A 19,994-nucleotide genomic window follows, 5' to 3' on the forward strand; every position below is an offset into this window, starting at 1 on the left:
CTTTGACCATTTATTAATTGGGGGATGGCTTGTATTCTTATAAATTTGACTGAGTTCTCTATATATCTGAGAAATGGGGCCTTTAACAGAGATACTTGCTGTAAAAAAAAAATCCAGAGTTTTCTGTTTTCCCTCTAATTTTGGTTTCATTGGTTTTGTTTGTGCAAAAACTTTTTGATTTTATGTAGTCAAAATTACCCGTTTTATATTTTGTAATGCTTTCTATCTCTTGTTTGGTCCTAAATTCTTCCCTTCTCTGTGGATCTGACAGGTAAATTATTCCATGCTCTCTTAATTTGCTTATGGGATCACCCATTATGTCTAAATCATGCACCCATTTTGACCTTATCTTGGTGCAGGGTGTGAGATGCTGGTCCACACCTAGTTGTTGCCATACTGTTTTCTAGTTTTCCCAGCAGATTTTTATCAAATAATGAGTTTTTGTCCCAGAAGCTTAGGGGGAGCATTGCAAAGTGTCCCTGGGCCAAAGGCTGCTGAAGAAAAGGAGAGAGAAGACTCAGAACAAGACTCTGGAGGACCGTGAATGCCAAGCTGTGGCATGTGGGCTTATTCTGTAGCTGACAGTGAGTCACTCAGTGTGTGACAAGGGGGATGATCTGATCCCAGCCAGGCTTTAGGCAGATGACTGAGACAGCAAGGCCAGCATCACTGACCAGTTAAGAAGCTGGTCAGAGGGTGCCCAATTGGGTGCTGTGATCCAATGCCCAAGAGGCATGGCATCAACCAATCAGAGGGGGGGAAGATGCGTCAACAAGTGCCAGGTGCCGTGCTAAGCCAAAAATGGCCCCTGCCCCCAAGGATTGCACAATAGCCAACTGTGGGACTCATCGCCCTGCCTGTTGCACCCCAACTTCCCTCCCTCTGCCCCAGCCCTCATCCTCTTCGGGCAGTTGTAACCTGACCCAGGCCCCCACAGCAGCTTTGTGGGGCCCATCGAGATCATTCCCACTCCCTGCCCTGAGATCATCTCAGGGCTGCAGCAGGGGCCCTCAGAGGAGGGGCTTGATACTCCAGGATAGGGAGCAGTGAGTAAAGAGCCCCCCACCCCGTTTTACCTTGCGGTTGGACAAAGTCTCACAACCATGTGTGTATATAAACTGATGAACAAATGAATATGCATATATAGGAATGCCTGCTCAAAAATTTTAGCTGACAGGAGTGCTCAAGAACGTTTGGAATCCACTGGTCCCGGTGACTCTTCCTCCCCCGATAGAATGTCTTTCTTAAGGGAAGAGCCTGTTTCATTTCTGTCTGTAGCATCAGGGCCTAACAGTATATGCTCAATAAATGCTTACCAGTTAATTAATTGATGGGAACAAAAGAATGAGGGAGGTGTTTCTGACAAGGGTTTTATTTCTCTTTTCTTTTCCCAGTGTGGGGGAGGAGAGGTAAGAGAGAGAGAATGTGATGTAATGCTCATGAATTAAAACAGCAAAGGTTGAACAACTTTACTCAAAGCAACTTATTAAACACCTCCTATTTTCAAGGGTACAAAAAGAGATGCTGTATAGACCCTGCTCTTGGGGAATTTACAATCCAGTTATTGCTCATCTCAAGGGTAAAGGGCAGGGGCAGCTAGGTGGCACAGTGAGTAGAGCACCAGCCCTGGAGTCAGGAGGACCTGAGTTCAAATCTGGCCTCAGACACTTGACACGCTTACTAGCTGTGTGACCTTGGGCAAGTCACTTAACCCCAATTGCCCCGCTTTCCCCCCTTAAAAAAAAAGGGTAAAGGGCAAGTCTCTCTCTGAGAGACTCTGGCTGAGGAGAGGGCTTCTAGGTCAGGGCAGGGAAATCTGGAGAAAGTGAGAGGAGCTGGTGCCAGGACTGGTGGGCAGGGCAAGGCAAGAAGCAACATGAGAAAAAAAGGCTAAAGTGGAGTCACAGAGGATCAGGGTGGCAGAGTGGTTGGGGGCAGACAGGAGGGCATTGAATGCCGTGGTCAGCAGGCAGGGCTTTGTTCACTAAGCACCGGGAGGCCGTTTGCAGGTAGGGTTTGAGCAGAGGAATGACAGACTCCCAACTGGGAGGGTGGCAGGGGGTGGGAGATGAGAGGAAGAGCATGCAGCATGTGCCTGGAGAAGAGGCGGGGAGGGTCCACAATGACAGGATGGATCAGAGGTGAGCAGGATCTGGGGCGAGGCTGGGCTAGGGGGAGCCCCAGGGTGTCGGGGCTGCCCACAGCCTCCTTAGGTCCCTTAGGTAGAGAGGGAAGAGCTGGGATCAGACAAGAAGCTCCAAGGGGGCGGCGGGCAGAGCTCCCGCAGAAGTCGATGCAGAGAAGAGGGAAGGGACAGGCACTGAAAGAGAGACAGGTTGCACCGAGTGACAATTCTGGTTTTGTGACTTGCACAAGGTCATTAGGTCTCTCTCTGGCCAGTCTGCCTGGGCCAGGAGCCTGGGGCTTTGTCTAAGGGTGCTGATATTTAAGGAGGTCGAGCATCTTCTCCGGAGAGCCCTCTGGCCCAACATCCCCATGCCTTGAGGGCCTTTCCCGCGACCTCCTGGGGCCTCCTTGCCTGCTGACTCCTCCCCATCACTTCTCCCCAGGGATGGAGGTCAGGGCTCTACAGCTGCTCCACAGAACTCCAGGGATTGGGTATATCTCTCTTTTCTGATGCAACCACACCCAAATGGGGCCAACTGTTCAACCTGCTCCTCGTAGAGCTAGTAGACCAAGGAACCTCTACTACAGCTTTCACGAGGATACCCAGGATCAGGAGGCAGCAAGGGTCCTCTGGCCAGAATGGATCCTGAGGCGTCCCAAGTCACACTCTGCCCAGCACCTGTTTGCCAGGGTCTCCAGCCAGGGTCTATCCCAGGATCCCTCCCCCAGGGGACCCAAAGCCCTTTTCCCAGGTTCTTCCCCATCCTGGTCCCCCAACAGAATGAGGCCTGAGATCCAGACTTCCAAGTTCCAAGTTCCAAGTCCATCGCAGGACACAGCCTCCCTCGTGGGCCTTGTGAAATCACCAAAAGTATATAATGCTCACTCGTGGCCTTCCAATGGGGAATGAACTCAGCTCATAACACAATCTCATTTAAGGCCAATTAAGCTGTTATTTTTACAGAAAAACCAATTCTCAGCAGGAGACAGGCCCTCTGAGCCTTGAGTCCAAGCCACACCAGACCCAGAATGCCCCTGTGCCATCTGCCCAACACGTTGTCATCCAGCCTTTGCCTGAAGCCCCCCGACGATGGGAAGCCCACACCCAGCCTCAGACAGCCAGACGCCTCCCCTTTGGGGGTTCACTGTGAAGAGGTTTTTTCCCGACACCCAGACTTTGTCTTCCTCTCTGCAACTACCCCTCTTTCCTTTTGGCTTCTAGTTCAGGCCCTGGGGCCAAGCAGAAAATCCGTCCAATTCCTGTTCCACGTGACCACCCTTCAGACATTCGAACCCAGCTCTCATGCACCGTCTGAGTCGTCCCTTCTCCAGGCACAACATCCCCAGTTCATCCATCCACTCCTCCTGGGATTTTCACTCCCCGGCAGCTTCTCGAAGCTGGACGATTTCTAGTTTATCAACATCCCAAAACAGATTTGCCGCTCCAGATTGGATGGCTCACCACAAGGGGCAGTAGGCCCAGTACTGGTACAGCTGTGGACAGAATGACTCTTCTGAGGGGGGTGGGTGGGGGAGGGAGGGAGGGATGGAAGGACAGAGACGGAGAGACACACAGAGAAAGTGAAGGAAGGAGAAAGAGACAAGAGGGAGACGGTGGCAGAGAGGGAGGGAGGAAGGAAGAGCGACAGAGAGAGACAGACAAAGGGGGGAGAGAGGGAGGGGAGGGAGACAGAGGGAGGGAAGGAAAAAGAGACAGAGACAAAGGGGAGGAAGGAGAGAGACAGAGACAGAGACAGAGAAAGGGGGTGGAGAGGGGGAGAGAGACAGAGACAGAAAGAGAGCACATCCAGCACTTAGCGTAGTGCCTAACAAATAGGCATTTGATGTGTATTGGTTGAGTGTGTGTGTGTGTGTGTGTGTGTGTGCGCGCGCGCGCGCGCGCGCGCGCGCACGTACGTGCACATGTGCTGGCTGCCATCGTGCACTGCTGACCTTGTGTTAAGCCTGAAGGTCGCTCAAATCCCTGAGAAGGCTTCAAATGGAATACTGCCTCGCTATGCCCTCCCCCTTCCTATGCTCTGTCCCAATTCCATTTTATCTCATGCCTACGAATGTGCCCATATTTTCCCCGTCCTCAAAAAATCCCCTCCCCGTGTGGCCCCTTCTTTGGATTGGTCGGTTCCTACTTGAACTTTCATTTTAAGGGAGAACCCCAGGCCAGCTTTGTCAACAGCTGATTCCTCAATAGAAAATTGGTCAAAGGATCTGAACAGTTATTGAAAAAATTACAAACTACCCACAACTATTTTGAAAGAATGCTCCAAAGTCCTAATAAAAAGAGAAATAACAAAACAAAACCACCCTGAGCTTTTACCTCATACCCTACAAATTGGCCAAAGTGATAAAAGATGGGAATAATCAATGTTGGAGGAGTCGTGGAAAGATAGGCACACTGGTGCATTGTTGGTGGAGTAGAACCATTTTGTGAAGTACTTTGGAATTATGTAAAGAAAGAAACTAAAAAGTCCGTACCCTTGACCCAGAGCCTCTGATACTGGGTTCAAACCCTAAGGAAGCCATCAATAAGAGGAAAGTCCCCATAACCACTAAAATACAGCTGCACTTTTTGTGGTATCAAAGAGTTGGAAACAAAATAGATGCCCATTGATTGGGGAATGATTAAGTCAGTTACGATAAAAGTATATAAAGGAATATTCCTGTGCTGCTAAGAAATGATGCGTGTGACAAACTGATACAGAGCAAAGTCAGCAGAGCAAAGAAAACACGCTACACAGTAACCGGGATGGTGCCAATGCTGAGGACAACCACATAGCCAAAAATCCAAAGTGATGGAACAAAGCGATAAAGACTTACCAGGACTCGAATGAAGAGAGATGAGAAGATGCCTCCAACCCAGCCCTTCACGGCCACGGAAGACCCCCACGTGCTGAACGTGTTTCCAGGTCGTTTCAATGATTGGTGATGCCGATTTTTCTTCTCCTTTTGTCTTTTAAAGGTGGTATGTTATATGAATGCCTCTCTGGGAGGGAGAGAGGAAGAGAACTAGAGGAAATTATGGTGATGTAATAAAAAAGACATTCATAAAAGTTTATTTCAAAAAAAGTTAAGGGCTGGTATCTGCTTATAGGGAAGAACCTAACAGCCCATCAAATGCCCTGATGGCAAGTCTGAAGGAAAAAATGTAAATTTACATCAAGAACCAATTTATTTATTTATGTGCTGGGGACCGGGGGTGGGGAGAGAGTGGCACAAAATTGCCCAACATGGCGCTCAGCATCATCAGCTTGCCTTCTTCCCAAGAAACCGGCATTCCCACGGAAAACTGGCCAAAAGTGAGTCCCACACGGAGACCTTTCTTTTCAAAGATCTGGAACTTGGGTACTGATGCTCATTTGGTCTTTTAATGAGTAAATACACTTAACCTTCAATTCTGGTCCACCTTCCATAGTCAGTTTTATTACAAAGAACAGTATCAAAATATATGACAATATAGTTTATGAACAAGAGAGAAATGCAGCTTTTGAAAGGGCCCATGGGCTAGGAACAGTTTTTCTCCCCCAACGTAGGCAGGTGGTTGTGGTCACTTGGCATGTCTCGGCAGCCCGGGCTCGGCTGGTTGTTAAGACTTCCATGGGATTCCCACTCAGGGCAGTTTCCATCTGAATAATTTAAGTGAACGATCAGATAGCGGGACCTTTGGGGAGGTAGATCACAAGTCTTCGTGTGGCGAGGGTTTCTGAGTTTCCTTTGTTTCTTCCACTTCTGTCAAAAGCAAACACACATCAGCTGTAAGAGACTTGTAAAACTGATAACGGGCGGGTGGGGTGGGGGAAATCTGAGCCGCCTAGGAACGGCACCCCACTGCCCATATGAGCAGCCACGTCAGCACCGCGGCCTGCCAGGCTCTCCTTCTGTTCCTGTGTCAGAGCCAGAAGGAACCTGGGGAGTCATCAGAGGGTCACAGGACAAGTGACTGGCCCCGGAGCTGCCATCCGCTCTGGCCCTCCGTGGCCACTGGCGCCCCACAGGGGGGCCCTCCCTTAGGACCGGTTATGGTGCAGGCAACATGGAGAGGGTTGGGAGGCCAAAGGCCACAGAGGGGGGCACCTGGCCCAGCTCCTTTCCTCCTTTCCCACACCCACTCTCCACAGCTGCCCCAGCACTCAGGCACAGGAGATCCTCCCTCCCTCCCCCTCGCCCCCGATCCTGAGCTCAAAGACTCCCCCACTTTTGAACAATGACCACACACCACACACACACACACACACACACACACACACACACACACACACTGAATTTCCCCAGGCCATAGAGTGCCCCAGAGAAGAAGCAGCCTCTCCCCTGGAGTCCTCTATTGGGAGGGACAGAGAGGGAAGCCGCCTGGTGGCAGGGTCACTCCTCACCTTGGGCCTCCTCAGTGGGCACACAGATGCCATCTTTCTCCTGGAAGCCTTCAGCACAGGCACAGACGTAGCTGCCTGGGGTGTTGAAGCATTTCTGGTGCTCTTGTGTACACACCTTCTCTGAGAGGGAGCACTCATCTACATCTACGGAAGAGATGCCCACATGCCCATGTTAACAGTGAGCTGGCATCCGAGCCCTGCTGGGGGCTCGAGGGCAGGGGCCCAGCCCTAGGGCCACTCACACACATGGCCTAGGCCCAGGCCTAGGCCACTGTCAGGTTGGAAACCATTGCTCCCATTAGGGAAGGGGGCACCGGCCAGGGTGGGGGTAGGTGGGAGGCTAAGGCTTCTTTGCTCGGCACGGGGGCTCAGACCCATGGAGGAGGAGCGGAGCGGGGCCAGCTTCGAAACAAGCGACCACACAGCCAATGGTGAGCGGGTGACAGGAAGGCCAACACTGGATTCCATGTTTAAAAAAAGGGGCTAAGAGCTGCCACGCCTGAGTGGTCAGAGCTGGCCGAGCCCTGGGTTCCAGTCCAGCCTCTGATACATCCTGACTGTGGGCTCTGGACAACTCTCTGGGTCCGAGTTTTGGAGGAGGAGGTGCCTTCTGCACGGGAAGAAGGAGCTTGCTCACCAGGAGCTCCCAATACTGATAGAACCAAAGGACTGATAAGAAACGATGGGCTCAAGGGCTCCATGGTTTTAGAGATGAGTACAGCCAGCCCAGTTCCATCGGCAGGGCCTCGCCATTCTCACTTCCAAAGAACAGCGCTCAGGGCCCAAGGTGGGGCTTCATTAAGGAAGATGGCAGCCCCAATGGGCCCCCAAAGAAGTAGAAAGGGGCAGTGCAGTGGGCGGGGGGCCAACACTCTTGGCCTGTACCATGGACCCCACAGAACCAAGAGGATAACCCCCACGATGACGAGCGACCATCTACGTGAGCAGAGCAAGAGGAAGCTGACATCTGCGGAGTGGGAAAATCATCCAAGGTCCTGGAGAAAAGGGATGAAGAAACATGCCTCCCCTTCAGACCAAAGAGGTGGGGGGCTACTGGCCCAGACTACTGTGTGCATCACCAGACATGGTCTCACCGCCTTTGTTGTAAGGTGGGACTCAGTGGGGAGGGCACAAAGACACTGCGACCGGAGACATCAACACTTTTTTTCCTTTAGGGTCACGTTGGGCAGGTAGGAGGTGCAGCCCGTCCTGGGGGCTGCCCAGGGAGGAGGCAGGGACTGTCACGGGGTGACCCCTAGGACAGAGGCCTGCACAGGGACAGGGATGCCGAGCCCTGGGGTGGGGTGCCACTCACTCACCTCGACATGCACCGTCTTCTTGTGCGTAACCGGCTGTGCAGCTTACACAGTGTCCTGGACCCTCTCCCACACACCCTGAACAGCTGGAGTCACACTCTGGGAACAAAGCCAAAGCCTGACATTCAGGGATGTTGGCACCCCAATCTCAGGGACTGATAATCTTAATGCAAGGGAAGGGCAAAGCAGGCCAATGCAGGGACCACTGATTATAGTCTGAGGGCCTGGCTTCAAGTGTCGGTTCTGTACCTAGGGGATCCTGGGTTAGTCCCAGCATGGGGCTGAGGTCCCTCCCAGCCCTAGACCTGAGACCAGCCCCTCTTCTCACCACTTCTGTCAACTCCTGGGCAGCTGCTGGCCAATCTTTTCTGAAGACTCACTTTTTTCCCAGACTTTAACACTTATATCCTGAATTCTAAACACTGCACTCCTTTTATTTGGGGGGGGGGGTTGTTTTTGATTCATGTAAAATGCCTGAGCATGCCAGGCAGCTTGTTGTCAAAGGGCCCCCCCCATTTAGCCTTTCTGTAGAGCTGTGTCCACCTCATTCCTACAGGGGAGCCCAGGCCTCGGTCACCGTTTGGATTCCGTCCTGTCATGTTTCCATCCTCATTCTGTGGGCGTGTGAGGCAGAAACACCCAAGGACTGGGGCCTGAGCCTAAGGGGGGAGGGTTCTAGGCCCCAGGAGCCTCCTGCTTCTGCTAGAACCACCGACAGGCAGATGGCAGAGGTGGGGGGAGGGGCAAACCTTTACAGGAGAATGAGCCGTTGTTGTTGAGACAGTAGAAGCCCTCGTCACAAGCAGGGGTCTCTGCTGCACACTCATCTATATCTGAAACGAGATGGGGGGTCTGTGATTAGGACTGGCCTCCCCTGCACTCTCTGGGAGGCTGCAAACTGGGCTCCCATGGCCTAGCACCCAGCTCCCAGCCCTCTGCTCTCCTGAGATGATGCCCAGATCCTTCACACCAGCTCCTTTCACACCCAGGGGTGTCTGTGATTAAGACTGGCCTCCCCTGCACTCTCTGGGAGGCTGCAAACTGGGCTCCCATGGCCTAGCACACAGCTCCCAGCCCTCTGCTCTCCTGAGATGACCCCCAGATCCTTCACACCAGCTCACACTGGCTCCTTTCACATCTAGGGATGTCTAACAGCAGGGGTTGTGCTGGAAGTCAACAGGTGAGCTGAGGACTTCTGGGGGCTGGGAGCAGGTCTGGGGTTCACCTTTAGTCCCCTGCCTGGGGGTGCCTGGCCTGGGGCTCCTGGTCCGATCACATGCCACACACTTTACATCCCAAGTCATCCCCAATGACTTGGAGGGCTCAAAGAGGGAGGGGAGGCAGCCTAGCAGAGGAGTCTGAGCCCTGAATGGAGGAGTCAGGAAGATTAGGTTCTCAGCCCAGTTCTGCTAGGAACCGTGAGGCACCACATCCTGCAGGCGCAGACCCCTCTCACCTGAGAGACCTTGGACCATGACTCTACCTCCTCCAGACTCCAGGCATGAAGGTAAAAGCAGGCCCTTCCCGGCACTGCTGTCAGATTCAAATGAGATAATGTATAGAAAGTGCTTTGAAAACCTGAAAGGGCTAATGTGCATGTGGTTAGCCGTCACTATTAGGGGAGTCACAGGAGGAGGGACCATTTCATCTATTTGCTTTGAGGAGAGATTTTCAAGGCCTTTTTTAGGATTAGCTGCTAAGGACATCCTCTGCCTCCTCTCCGTCCCGCTGGCCACATCCCAGAGTCGCTGCCCAACCTGCAGCAAGGAGGGGCCCTGCTCCATGTGACCTCAAAGACTCTTAGTGGTAACCTAGACCAACCCATAACTGAGCCAAGAATCCCTTCTGCATCATTCCCAACAAGTATTTGACAAATAATCTGTGCTTGAAGACCTCCAGGGATGGGGAACTCACTAGCAGCCCCTTCCAACTGTTGGCAAGTTTTCCCTTTCATTAAGCTCAGATCTACCCACTGCTCCTTGTTTTAAGGACAAACCTGCAGCTGCCACCAAGCCAGGCTTGCTAGGTTACTGTAAGGGCAAGCAAAGTGGGACTTTTTGTTGTCTTTTGTTTTGGAGCGCTTCTCAGCACTGAGGCAATCAAGGGCCTTTGATTGAGTCTTGTCTTTGTTTGTAGGAAGGCCCACACCCTTTGGTAGTTAGGTCATGAGAGGTGTGAAACCCTCCAGAAGTGTGAAGCACTCTGACCCTGAAGAAGTGCATGTATACTCTGAGGTTAGCATTTTGTTTGGGGGCACTCATTGGAAGAGTGTTGGTGCGGAGACTGTGGGTAGCCACCAAGGAACTCCCCAGCTTTGAAAACCCAGATGTTGGTGCCTCTCTCTCTGGTAACTGTGTATGTATTGCTATGGTCAGACAGATGGAAGCCTGTCTGCTGATCTGAGTTATTTTGCTCTGTTTATATTTTCTCTGCTTGTAATTTCTGCTTGTGTTTTCTCTAAAGTTCAAGGTGCTGACTTTCTCCCCTGAACTAAGTGAATGATATATGTGTATTTAATTAAAGTGACATTGTAAACCCCTTAATGTTGCTTTCCTTAGAAAAGCAGATCAAGGAACCTGTGCTAGCAGCCCTCGTGTGTGCTGGTATCATTGGTCTCACACAGCCACAGTAGCTACAAGCAGCATTGGTGTTACAGTTACATGACAGATCACACAACAGAGATCCACAAAGACTCTGACTGGCTCCAAACTGGGCTGAATGTCCTAGGATGTGACTCAGTGGGGAAAAAAGGCAGCCAGCCTCCCCGGGCCAAGATGGAGGAGGGCATGGTAGGCAGCGGCTCGTCTGGAAAGTCTTGGGGCTTTGGCTCATCTCCAGCGAGCTCAACAGGCGCCAGCAGCCAGAAGCATATGAAAGGAGGAGGGAAGTGGGCCCCTGGACTCTGGCTCATGGTCCTCTCATTCTCGTCAGTACCCAAGGAATCATTCCTGGCTTCTTTCTCTCCCCCCCACTCAATCTCCCCTGTACCCCAGTCCCCACGTCCACTGCCCTCCCATTCCCAGGCCCTGATTCACAGCTTCAGAGCGGCATGGCCACAGTGGCCCCACCTCCAACCTCCCACCTTCTTCCTCAGCCCCCAGAATGTCCCTGTTCTTGTCAGAAGCTGTCAGTGCAGACCCATTCAGTACCCTCCATGCCCTGGTCCCAAACCACCTTCCTGCCTCGTCTCTAGCTCTTTCCTCCACCTAACCACCTGGTTCCCTCTACCCCCTCACCCCTTCATTCCCTGCGGTTCACACGCTTTCCCCTCCAACCCAATATCCTCCATAGCCAAGCCCATCTTTCCAAGAAGCCTCTTGGTGACTCCTGCCTGCCCCCTCTCCTTCCTCAGCTCCAAATGGCCATCTCCTGCCCTGGGAAAGCCTTCGTAATGCATTATGTGAATGTTTGTCCAGCTTGTCTCTCCCATAAACTGCAAGCTCCCTGAGGTCCCCAAACACTACCCTGCCCCATCACCTTGTGCAGAGTAGATCCTTAACAAATAATCACCAACTGGGGATGGACAGATGTGGCCAAAGTGCCTTGGGTCAGAGCTGCTTAACCCAGATATGTGCTGTCACTCATTGGGAAAACCTGAAGATTTCAGTATTTGCCAATGACTGGTAGGTGAAGAAGATGGGGAGAGAAGGAAGGAAGGAGGGAGGAAGGGAAGGAAGGGAAGGAAAGAGAGAGGGAAGGAGAGAGTGAGGGAAGGAGGGAAAGAGGGAGGGAGAGAGGGAGGAAAGGAGGGAGGGAGAGAGAGAGGGAAGAAGAAAGGGAGAGAGGGAGGAAAGGAGGGAGGGAGGGAGAGAGAGAAGGAGGGAGGAAAGAAGGGAGGGAGCTTCCCTTTGTGTTGTCCTATCCAGGAGAACCTGGAAGTTGAGAGAGCCTCCTAACCTGGCCTCCCTACTTCTAGCCTCTCATCCTCCAGAGCTGACAATAATTAACAAGCATTAGTTAAGCCCCGAGGGCTACTGATGTGTCAGGCTTGGCAATGGAGATCTAAGTACAAAGGACAAAGCTAGCCATCCTGGAGATTCTCACCAGGCCAAGGCCCCTCACAAATGCCTGGTGTCTCCTTTGTGTCCCCACCCCCTTCCCCCATGGGCCATCTCTCCACTGGGCACAAGGGCTCGAGCCTCCCCCTAAGCCTTCAATGTCCCACTTCAATCTTCATGCTTCTGAGTCCTTGCCTTTCTTCAGGCCTTAGGTTAGGGGTCACTTCCTCCAAGGGGCCTTCCCTGATCTAAAGGTGCCAATCCTCCATGGGCACCTGCCTCTGCTCCCCAACATACACATTAAGTTCCCCTGTATCCACCAACCAGTAGAATAGCCCCCTGAGGGCAGAGTTAGTAGTCTTGACATTCTGTATTTAGCCCATCATATTGAATGTTTGTTGATCTGAACCTGGATTTCATGAGATTATTCCTAGCTTCTAAATTGGGGGAGAAAGGGGAGAGGTCAGCCCCACCTACCACATCTGTTCAGAGGCACTGGCTGTGGGCAGGGGCCCTGTGGGCCAATGGAGAGAGCACCTCGGACAAGTCCCTTCCCTCTGGGCCCCAGTTCTGACATGTGAGAGGACTGGGCTGGACCAGGGTCCTATGGTCACATTTGGGCCAGAGGCTGTGGCCTAAGCCTTCTAGCAGGGCCCTTGGGGTCACACTCAGCTGTGGCTGAGGTGCCCTCAGGGTTGGTCTCATCCCTGACTAGTGAAGGTTAGGAGGACAGAGCAGACGCTGCCTCTCTGAGCAGGTCATGTCTTCACTGCCCTGGTCAGCTGGGGAAAGGCCTCGGGACCCACCAGGAAAAGGGACCACCACATCACATGGGAACCCACAGGCCCCAGCCCAGCAGGGACGAGTGCTTCAACAGCAAAGTGGGCACCGCCGCTGAGCGTGACCCCGAGGGCCCTCACTAGTCAGGGACGAGACCGAGACTCAGGGCACGGGACACAAGCTCCGAGTCAGGTCCCAGGGGACCCAGGAGGCTTCCTCAGTGCTTTCCATTCCTACTCTACCCACATGGCTTCAGCCAATGCTCTGTGGTGGGATCACCTGAGCACACCCCCCCTGAACTCTGTGGCTGGGCCAATGCTCCCTCTAGGCTGGGACCAGGCAAGCCTGAGCAGCCGTGAGATGCAGAGGGGGAGGAAGACGAGGAAGGCGGGGAAAGAGGAGGCCGCCTGCTGCATCCCCCAAGCCACGGCAGCCGGCGCCCCCACCAGCCACAGCCTCCCTACCTCCACCCCACCTCTTGCCTTCCTCCCTCAAACCACAGCATTCCAAGAAGCCAGACAGAGGAGACCCCTCCCACAAGTCCTTCAGATGAGCCCTCCCCTCTATCACAGTATCTCTTCCCTGGCTGGGCCCTTCCGTGTCCCATCTTCACACGACTGCCACCCAAGAATGCCCATGAGGGACTAGGCCACTGCCCAGCTCAAGCACCTGATCTTAATAACCTCCCTAGTGCCAAAGCGCCAACCTTATTTCATGTAACGTGGAAGCATTTATTAAGCTCCTACTGTGTTTGAGGCACTGTGCTAAGAGCCCTACAAATACAATGTCACGAGAGCCCTCAGAGGCCAAATCTCAGGGGCCCACAGGGGAATAAGAAGCCTCCACAACGGTGGTCACTAAGCCCTCCCCAGAGGGCCTGGGTTCAAATCCTGGCTCTGCTAGGCACTACCTCTGTATGATAAGAAATGCTTCCTGAGCTGAGGGTGGTCCTGGGCCTTCCTGCTCTGGGCCTCAGTCTCCTCCTTTGGATTAGGCCGGCTCTAAAGCTGTGATTCCCTGACTCACTTCTCCATCTCCCCTGCCCCAAGCTCCGGGCTGGGATTCCTCCTTGCCTGCTGCAACCTCCACTCAACATGCCATTGACCAGCAAGCACTTATTAAGGGCCTACTGTGTGCCAGGTGCCCAAGGAGCCGCTCCTCTCTGTTCCTCTCAGACCTCCCGTCCCTCATCCCATCTACGAACGACCAGGCACCCAGGCCTTTATTTCCAAAGTCTCCTTCCCAGCCGTCCCTCCCCAGTCAGTCCCACTCATGTCCCCCTAGAGCCTTGGGAGCCAACACGGTACATCAATGCCTCACTTTGGCATTCAAGGCCTTCCACAACTGAGTCCCTTACTTTGCCACGTGGCATGCCAGCCATAAACAGCAAACTTTCTGTCCTGTTTCACCTTCTCCCCTTCCCACACCTTTACTGACACCGCCCTCCACATCTGCACCTGTGGACACTGAGGCTTTTGTCATACCCCAGGGACAGTGGTCTCCCTCCCCAGGCTTCTCCTTGCACCTGGCCTGGACAGCTCCCTGGGACCCACCTTCCCCAGCTCTGCACCTCCAGGCCGTCCCACCCAGCCCACTGCCGTCATCTTTGAAGCTCACACCCGGCACTCCTGTCCTTCAGCTACTGACAAATGTCCAAGCTCTTGGCAGGTGAACCCAGCCCTCTGCCTCCTCCAGGTTCAGGCACCCCAGGATAGTCACCTGTGAGTGTGGCCAGGGCCCCTCCCTCAGAGCACGAGCCCCTGAGGGCGGGCATGCCATCCCGCAGGGGTGCGGGAATCCCTCACAACCCAACGGGAACAGCAGGTGGTCTCTGGCACCGCCCTGCGGCCATCCTGCCCCCACAGCCGGGCTGGGGCCATGCGGGAAGGTTGCTTAGCTTGGTAAGATGGGCCAGGCTTGTGGGCATCCTCTCCCCCTCACCGGGGCCCTGTCAGAGGAAGTGAGATCTGCCCATGGATTCTGGGACCTAATTGCTCTGAATCTCAGTGTTCTGTGCCCAGAGAACGGGCACCATAAGGCCTGAACTCCCAACTTCCCCGGGGAGAGCTGGGCTTGGAGCGAGGAAGACCCGGGTTCAAATCTGGCTTGACAGTCCTCCTTAGGAACAGGAGATGCCAAGGAAGCAGCATTTTGCAATTATGATCTCATTCGACCCCCACAGCAATCCTGGGAAATAGGGATTGGCACAGTCCTCACCGCACAGATGAAGAAACGAGGCAGGCAAAGCCAAGTGACTCCCCCAGGGTCACACGGCTAGCCAGTGCCAGGCCAGGTTTTAACTCATGTCTCCCTAACTTCAGGCCAAGAGCAACAGCGTGACCCTGGCCAAGTCACTTCACTGCCACCTGCCTCGGTTTCCTCATCTGTAAAAGGGGGGTGGGCATGACCCAGGTGAGGGTGCCCCCCAGGGGAGGGGTCCTTTCCTAACTCACCTATGCAAGCGTCTTCCTCCTGGAGCCACCCAACTTCACATTCACCACAGTCTCTGTGGGTCGGGCCAGAGCAGGTCTTACAGGCTGGGTTACACACTGGAAAAGACACGTTTCAAAGTCCGGCCCTGATGAGCATGGCATCTTATCGGGGCAGCGGACAGTGCCCTGTCTTCTTGGACACCTCTGAGCCCCTTCCCTGGGGGGCACCCAAGATGTCAAAGAACCAGATCAAAAGATGAGGCCTCAGGAAAACTGGGCGGGGGGGGGGGGGGCGCGGAACGGGACAAAGCGGGTCAGGGGCCAGGCTTGCAGCCCAGGCTCATCTTCTTCCCTTGAGGCCTCAAAAAGAGCAAGGGTTTTCCCTTCTCTTCCCTGGTGTAGGCCCTTCTGGCCCCTCTTCATCTCCCTGAACGTTTAGGGGCCCCAGAGAGACCCTACTGACCCCCTGGAAGGCCGGTCGGGCCAGACAGCCAAGTCACCTGTGCAGACAGAGTGGGTATCGTTCCTCCAGGTGCTGAAATAGCCCTCGACACAGTCCATGCAGAGCGGCCCCATGTAACCAAGGTGACACATGCACTTGCCGTCCCCACCACGACTCCCGTCACCGTTGCAATAACCATTCCCCCGGCACGGCTGCTTGGACCCCCCGGGACACTCTGGAGTCAGAGGAGAAACAGGCTGGCAGAACCCATGGGCCACCCCTGAAATCCAGCCAGGCGGCCAGAGCCCAGGGTCTTCTGGACAGAGGGTCCCTGTGCTTACGGAGCAGAGACGCTCTCCCTCAGCCCTCCCTCCTTCCTCTTCCCCCTTCTCTCTTTCTCTCTCTCTCCCTCCCTCCCTCCTCTCCCCTCTTCTCTCTCTCTCTCCCTTGCTCTTTCTCTCTTTCTCTCCCTTGCTCTCTCTGTCTCCTCTCCCCCTTCTCTCTCTCCTCCCTCCCTCCCTCTCTCCTCTTTTTTGTACCCCCACCCCCAGATAGAATGGAAGCTCCCTGGCAGTAGGGATGGCTTCATTTTTCTCTTTGTATTCCCAGCGCTTCACCCAGCGCCTGGCACACAGAAGGCACTTGGTGCTTCCTGCCTGATGGGCTGGCTAATGGCCACCTCCACCCACTGATTAAGGTCCATTAGCAGAGTGACCACCAAAAGGCTCAACTTCCCTGTGTGGCATTGATTAAAACAAACCAAAGTCCAGAAAAGTCCAATTAATCTAGCAAAAGTGCCAGAGTAAAGAGCAGTCATAATTCACACGGATATGTGGACAAAGTGAGGGAAAAAGGGGGCCATTTCCTGACTCATTCATTCATCTATCACTGACTTATGGAGGGTCTGCAGCATGTGAGGCAAGGCTGCATGTGTGTGCGTGTGCGTGTGCATGTGTGTGTGTGCACATGTGCAGGCATGTGTGTGTGCATGACTGAGTGTGTGTGTGTATGCACGCGCGTGTGAGCATGTGTGTGTGTGTATCCGTGTGTGCGCACGCTCTGGGGGGGCCCAAGGTCCCACTTGGGGCCACTCTCTACCCACCCCAGACAAACACCAGGAGCCATACCGAGGCAGTCTGGTCCGTAGGTTCCAGAAAGGCAGCACACTTCCAGCGTTTCCACACAAAACCACCTAAATAAGTCGGGATGTTTCTTTCTCCTGAGTGAGGAGAAGCAGGTTTTTATTGTTAAGCCTGGGTCACATGCTAGGATTCCTCAAAGAAACAAATACTCTGCTTAACAGTACATGAGGTAATTCTAACATGAATGGGTCACGAACAACGAGGGAGGGCTTCGTCACCCCAGGGCAGGGGGAGCCACTCTCAGAATGAGGCGGCAGGTGACCCCGGTGCTCCCAGGGCCGAGCTCTCCCCCATGGGAGACACATCAGGAGACCACAGCTGCTGTGGGCCCTGGCAAGGTTGCCCCGACACCTGAGGCCCAGGGAGAGTCCTGAGGTGAGGCCTGAACCCCAGTCTCATCTTCCTTGCTCCCTAGCACCTCTCCATACAGTCTGGACGTGGCCAGCAGTGACGAATGTTGGGGACAAAGGGACTCCAGGGATGAGATGGGCAGAACTAGTTACTGTCCCTCCCCATTACACATGAGAAAAGGAAGGATCCCAGACATAAAGGACCTGTCCACGGCAACAAGTTGGGTAGGACTTAAAGCCAGGCCCTCCAGGCTGCAAGCTGGGAGTTCTTTCTGCATGGCCATGACACCGAATGTGATTTTCTTTTTGTTAGGCAGCCATCTGCACTCCTCGGGGGATAACCCAAATCCCACCCTCCCTCAACAAAGGGTCTCAGCAGCGATGTTCCCCACGGAGGGAGCTACAAGGAAATCCTGAACCACCAGTACATGTAGCCGTGCCCTCTCCCCACACGCCTGGCCCAGGCTCTGTCCAGCCAGAGACCCTCCACCTCCCCGCAAGGAGCCCACAGAGCCTCGACTCACTCTTTGAACCACCAGCTCTCCAGGTGCTCTTCATTATTCTCCACCATATTGTTACAATCAAAAGCATCACTCTCGCATAGGTTTTCAACAATTTCTAGGAGACGAATTTCACTGGGAAATAAAAACCACAGGTCAGCACTAGAGAAAATTAAAGGCTTCTAGCATCTGCCTAAGATAGTAGGGTGCACATACAGGTGACAATGATAATGGGGTGGAGGACAAACTCCTTCCAAGGCAGGGTCTCTTATCTATCTCCCTAAGACAAAAAGGAGATGAAACCCAGAATCCCTCTCCTCCACCATTCAAAGCATCCTTTCTCCAGTCCCAGGGTCTCCTGGGGCCAAGGGCCCCCCACCCCCCCACACACACTCATGAAGTCTGCCCCAAAAGTCCCATGCAGTGGCCCCTCCAAATGCGATGGAGGCCTTGGTGAGGCCCCCAGGCCAGTCCTTGGTTTGCCCCCTCAGCTGTCTCCCACTTGCTCCTCCAATGCCCATCCCATCGAGATTACAGGGCTAGGGGCGCTGGAGACCCAGGCCATCCGTGTGATGACAAACCTAGACTCGTATTTGGATAGCGTCTTCTCTTCCCAAGCTGTGTTTCCACCACCAAAATTTTTCTTTTCTGTATTTGCCAATCCCTGCCAAAAAGAAAACACAGAATGTTTGTTCAGTCAATGATACTTTCCTGGGAAACCAACTCAACTATAAATTTTATCTGGAAAACTGCAGCAGCTTTGAAGGAGTCTCCCTTGTCTTCCTGTGGCCAGCTGGGCAGCAGGAACCCAGGAAAACTCACTGCCTGTGGGCATTCAATGACCACACACTTTGCCGATAAAACCTACTCTTTTCTCCTAGAGAGAGATCTTCAAATTTCAGGTTGATTGCACTCTCACATTTCACCTTCGGCTCTAGCGTCATTTAGAGCCGGCAGGGGCCTCAGAGCAGGCATTTAGACAATAGCACTTATTAACCACCTATGACTTACATGAGCGTGTAGTAAGCTCTGGGGCCACCAAGAAAGGTGAAAGGCAGACCTGTCCTCCAGGGGCTCACAGCCCCAGAGGAGGGAGCTCTGAGCTCTAGAGAGGCTGGCAGGGCTGGGGGACGGACCAGCAAAGCTCCTGGAGCAGAGAGAGTGAAGGCTGAGCCTCCAAGGAAGCCAGGGAAATGAGGGGGTGGGTGGAAGGTGCAGAGCATTCCCGGCACGGGGGACGGGATATCATGGGCACCAACAAGTGGTCTACCAGCCATTGCTTGGAAATGTGCAGGGGTAGGGAACTCTCCAGCTCCCAAGGCATGCTCCAAGCCTGGCTCCCTGCAGGGGCTTCCCCAGCCCCAGGGGATCCCCCAGCGCTCTAAGAGCCACTTCTAAATTCTCTGTCCAATGGTACGGATGGCCACTGGCTGCCTGAATCTGCCCAATGCACGTGTGTGCATCCCGGTGTCACAGATCGGGGGCTGGAAGGGACCTCGGAGACCGTGGAGGCCAACCCCCCACCGGACAGCTGAGGAAACAGTCTCAGAGTCACAGTCCCACATGGGAGGAAGGGAGGACACACCTCTGACAGTGAAGGGGCGGGAAGAGGGGCTGCGGTGTCAGAAGGTGTCCAAGACATCGGACACCACGGACCGCAGAGAGTGTGGAGGGCCCAGAGGCGGCCGCCCGGCGGGTGGACATGACCCTGGGCGCCCCTGGCCCTTTCTGGGCTTGCACCCTCCCCACCTCCCAGCCTCGCACCTTGTTGAACTGATCCACGATGTTCTTGCAGACCGTGCACGGCTTGTGGCTCTGCGAGGAAGAGGAGGAGGAGGAGGAGGAGGACAGGGAGGCTTCCGACAGCAGGAGCAGGAGCCCGAGGAGGGGCTGGAGCAGGCGCCGGAGGCTCTGCCCCCGGGCACCCGCACGACGCATGGTCCGACCCGAGAGGCAGGATAGAGGATGTCCTGGGGGACTGGCGAAGACAAGCGAGGAGAGGCCCGGGGGCGCGAGGAGAGAGCCAAGATCAGATGAGGAAAGAGGAGGAGGGTCCGGGATCAATGAAGAGACAGGAGGGAGGGGTTCGGGATCAATAGAGCGAAAAGGAGGAGGAGTCTGGGATCTATAGAGGAGAGAGGAGGAGGGGCCCGGGATCAATTGAGAGGAGGGAGGGGTCCGGGATCAGCACGACGGATCCCGTTGGAGAGGGGCTCGGATGTCCGCGGGATCCCTGAGGAGCCGGGACAAACGAGGCTCCGCCTCCACACCTGGGCCGGTCCCAGAGCGGACCCGGCTTGGGACCGAGGCCCCAGGGGCTCGAGCTCGCGCAGGCGCAGAGAGGGCCGCTGAAGCCCCTCCTCCTTCCCTCGGAAGCCGGGTTCTTTTCGAACCGGTCTATTTCATGGGGTCCCGAGCCAAGCCCCGCCCCCCTTGCCAGCCTTCGGATCGTCATTGGGCGAGAAGCCGCCGCGCTGCGAGTACGTGAACGAATCAGACCCCGCCAACGAGCTTGGGCCAAT

The 19,994-nt window shown here is 54.4% G+C and overlaps 1 protein-coding gene across 1 annotated transcript; it reads right to left on the reverse strand.

Moving 5' to 3' along the window:
• Window positions 1-5,488: 5,488 nt before the first annotated feature.
• CRELD2 (cysteine rich with EGF like domains 2) lies at window positions 5,489-19,847 on the reverse strand. Its single transcript, XM_036758428.1, has 10 exons — window positions 19,237-19,847; window positions 18,054-18,136; window positions 17,497-17,607; window positions 16,608-16,699; window positions 15,539-15,715; window positions 15,060-15,155; window positions 8,578-8,661; window positions 7,832-7,927; window positions 6,513-6,656; window positions 5,489-5,871 (listed from the first exon to the last, which is right to left on the reverse strand). The coding sequence occupies exons 1-10, from the start codon at window positions 19,408-19,410 to the stop codon at window positions 5,819-5,821; spliced, it is 1,110 nt and encodes a 369-aa protein (XP_036614323.1). The 5' UTR covers window positions 19,411-19,847; the 3' UTR covers window positions 5,489-5,818.
• Window positions 19,848-19,994: the final 147 nt, after the last annotated feature.

This window comes from Trichosurus vulpecula, chromosome 5 (genome assembly GCF_011100635.1).
Source record: "Trichosurus vulpecula isolate mTriVul1 chromosome 5, mTriVul1.pri, whole genome shotgun sequence".
Taxonomy (NCBI): domain Eukaryota; kingdom Metazoa; phylum Chordata; class Mammalia; order Diprotodontia; family Phalangeridae; genus Trichosurus; species Trichosurus vulpecula.

Coding starts and splice junctions, on each gene's coding strand:
- CRELD2 (XM_036758428.1), bottom strand. CDS start 19,410: ATGCGTCGTGCGGGTGCCCGGGGGCAGAGCCTCCGGCGCCTGCTCCAG. Junction 15,156..15,538: donor TACCCACTCTGTCTGCACAG/GTGACTTGGCTG, acceptor TGTCTTTTCCAG/TGTGTAACCCAGCCTGTAAG. Junction 6,657..7,831: donor AGAAGACGGTGCATGTCGAG/GTGAGTGAGTGG, acceptor TCTCTTCCGTAG/ATGTAGATGAGTGCTCCCTC.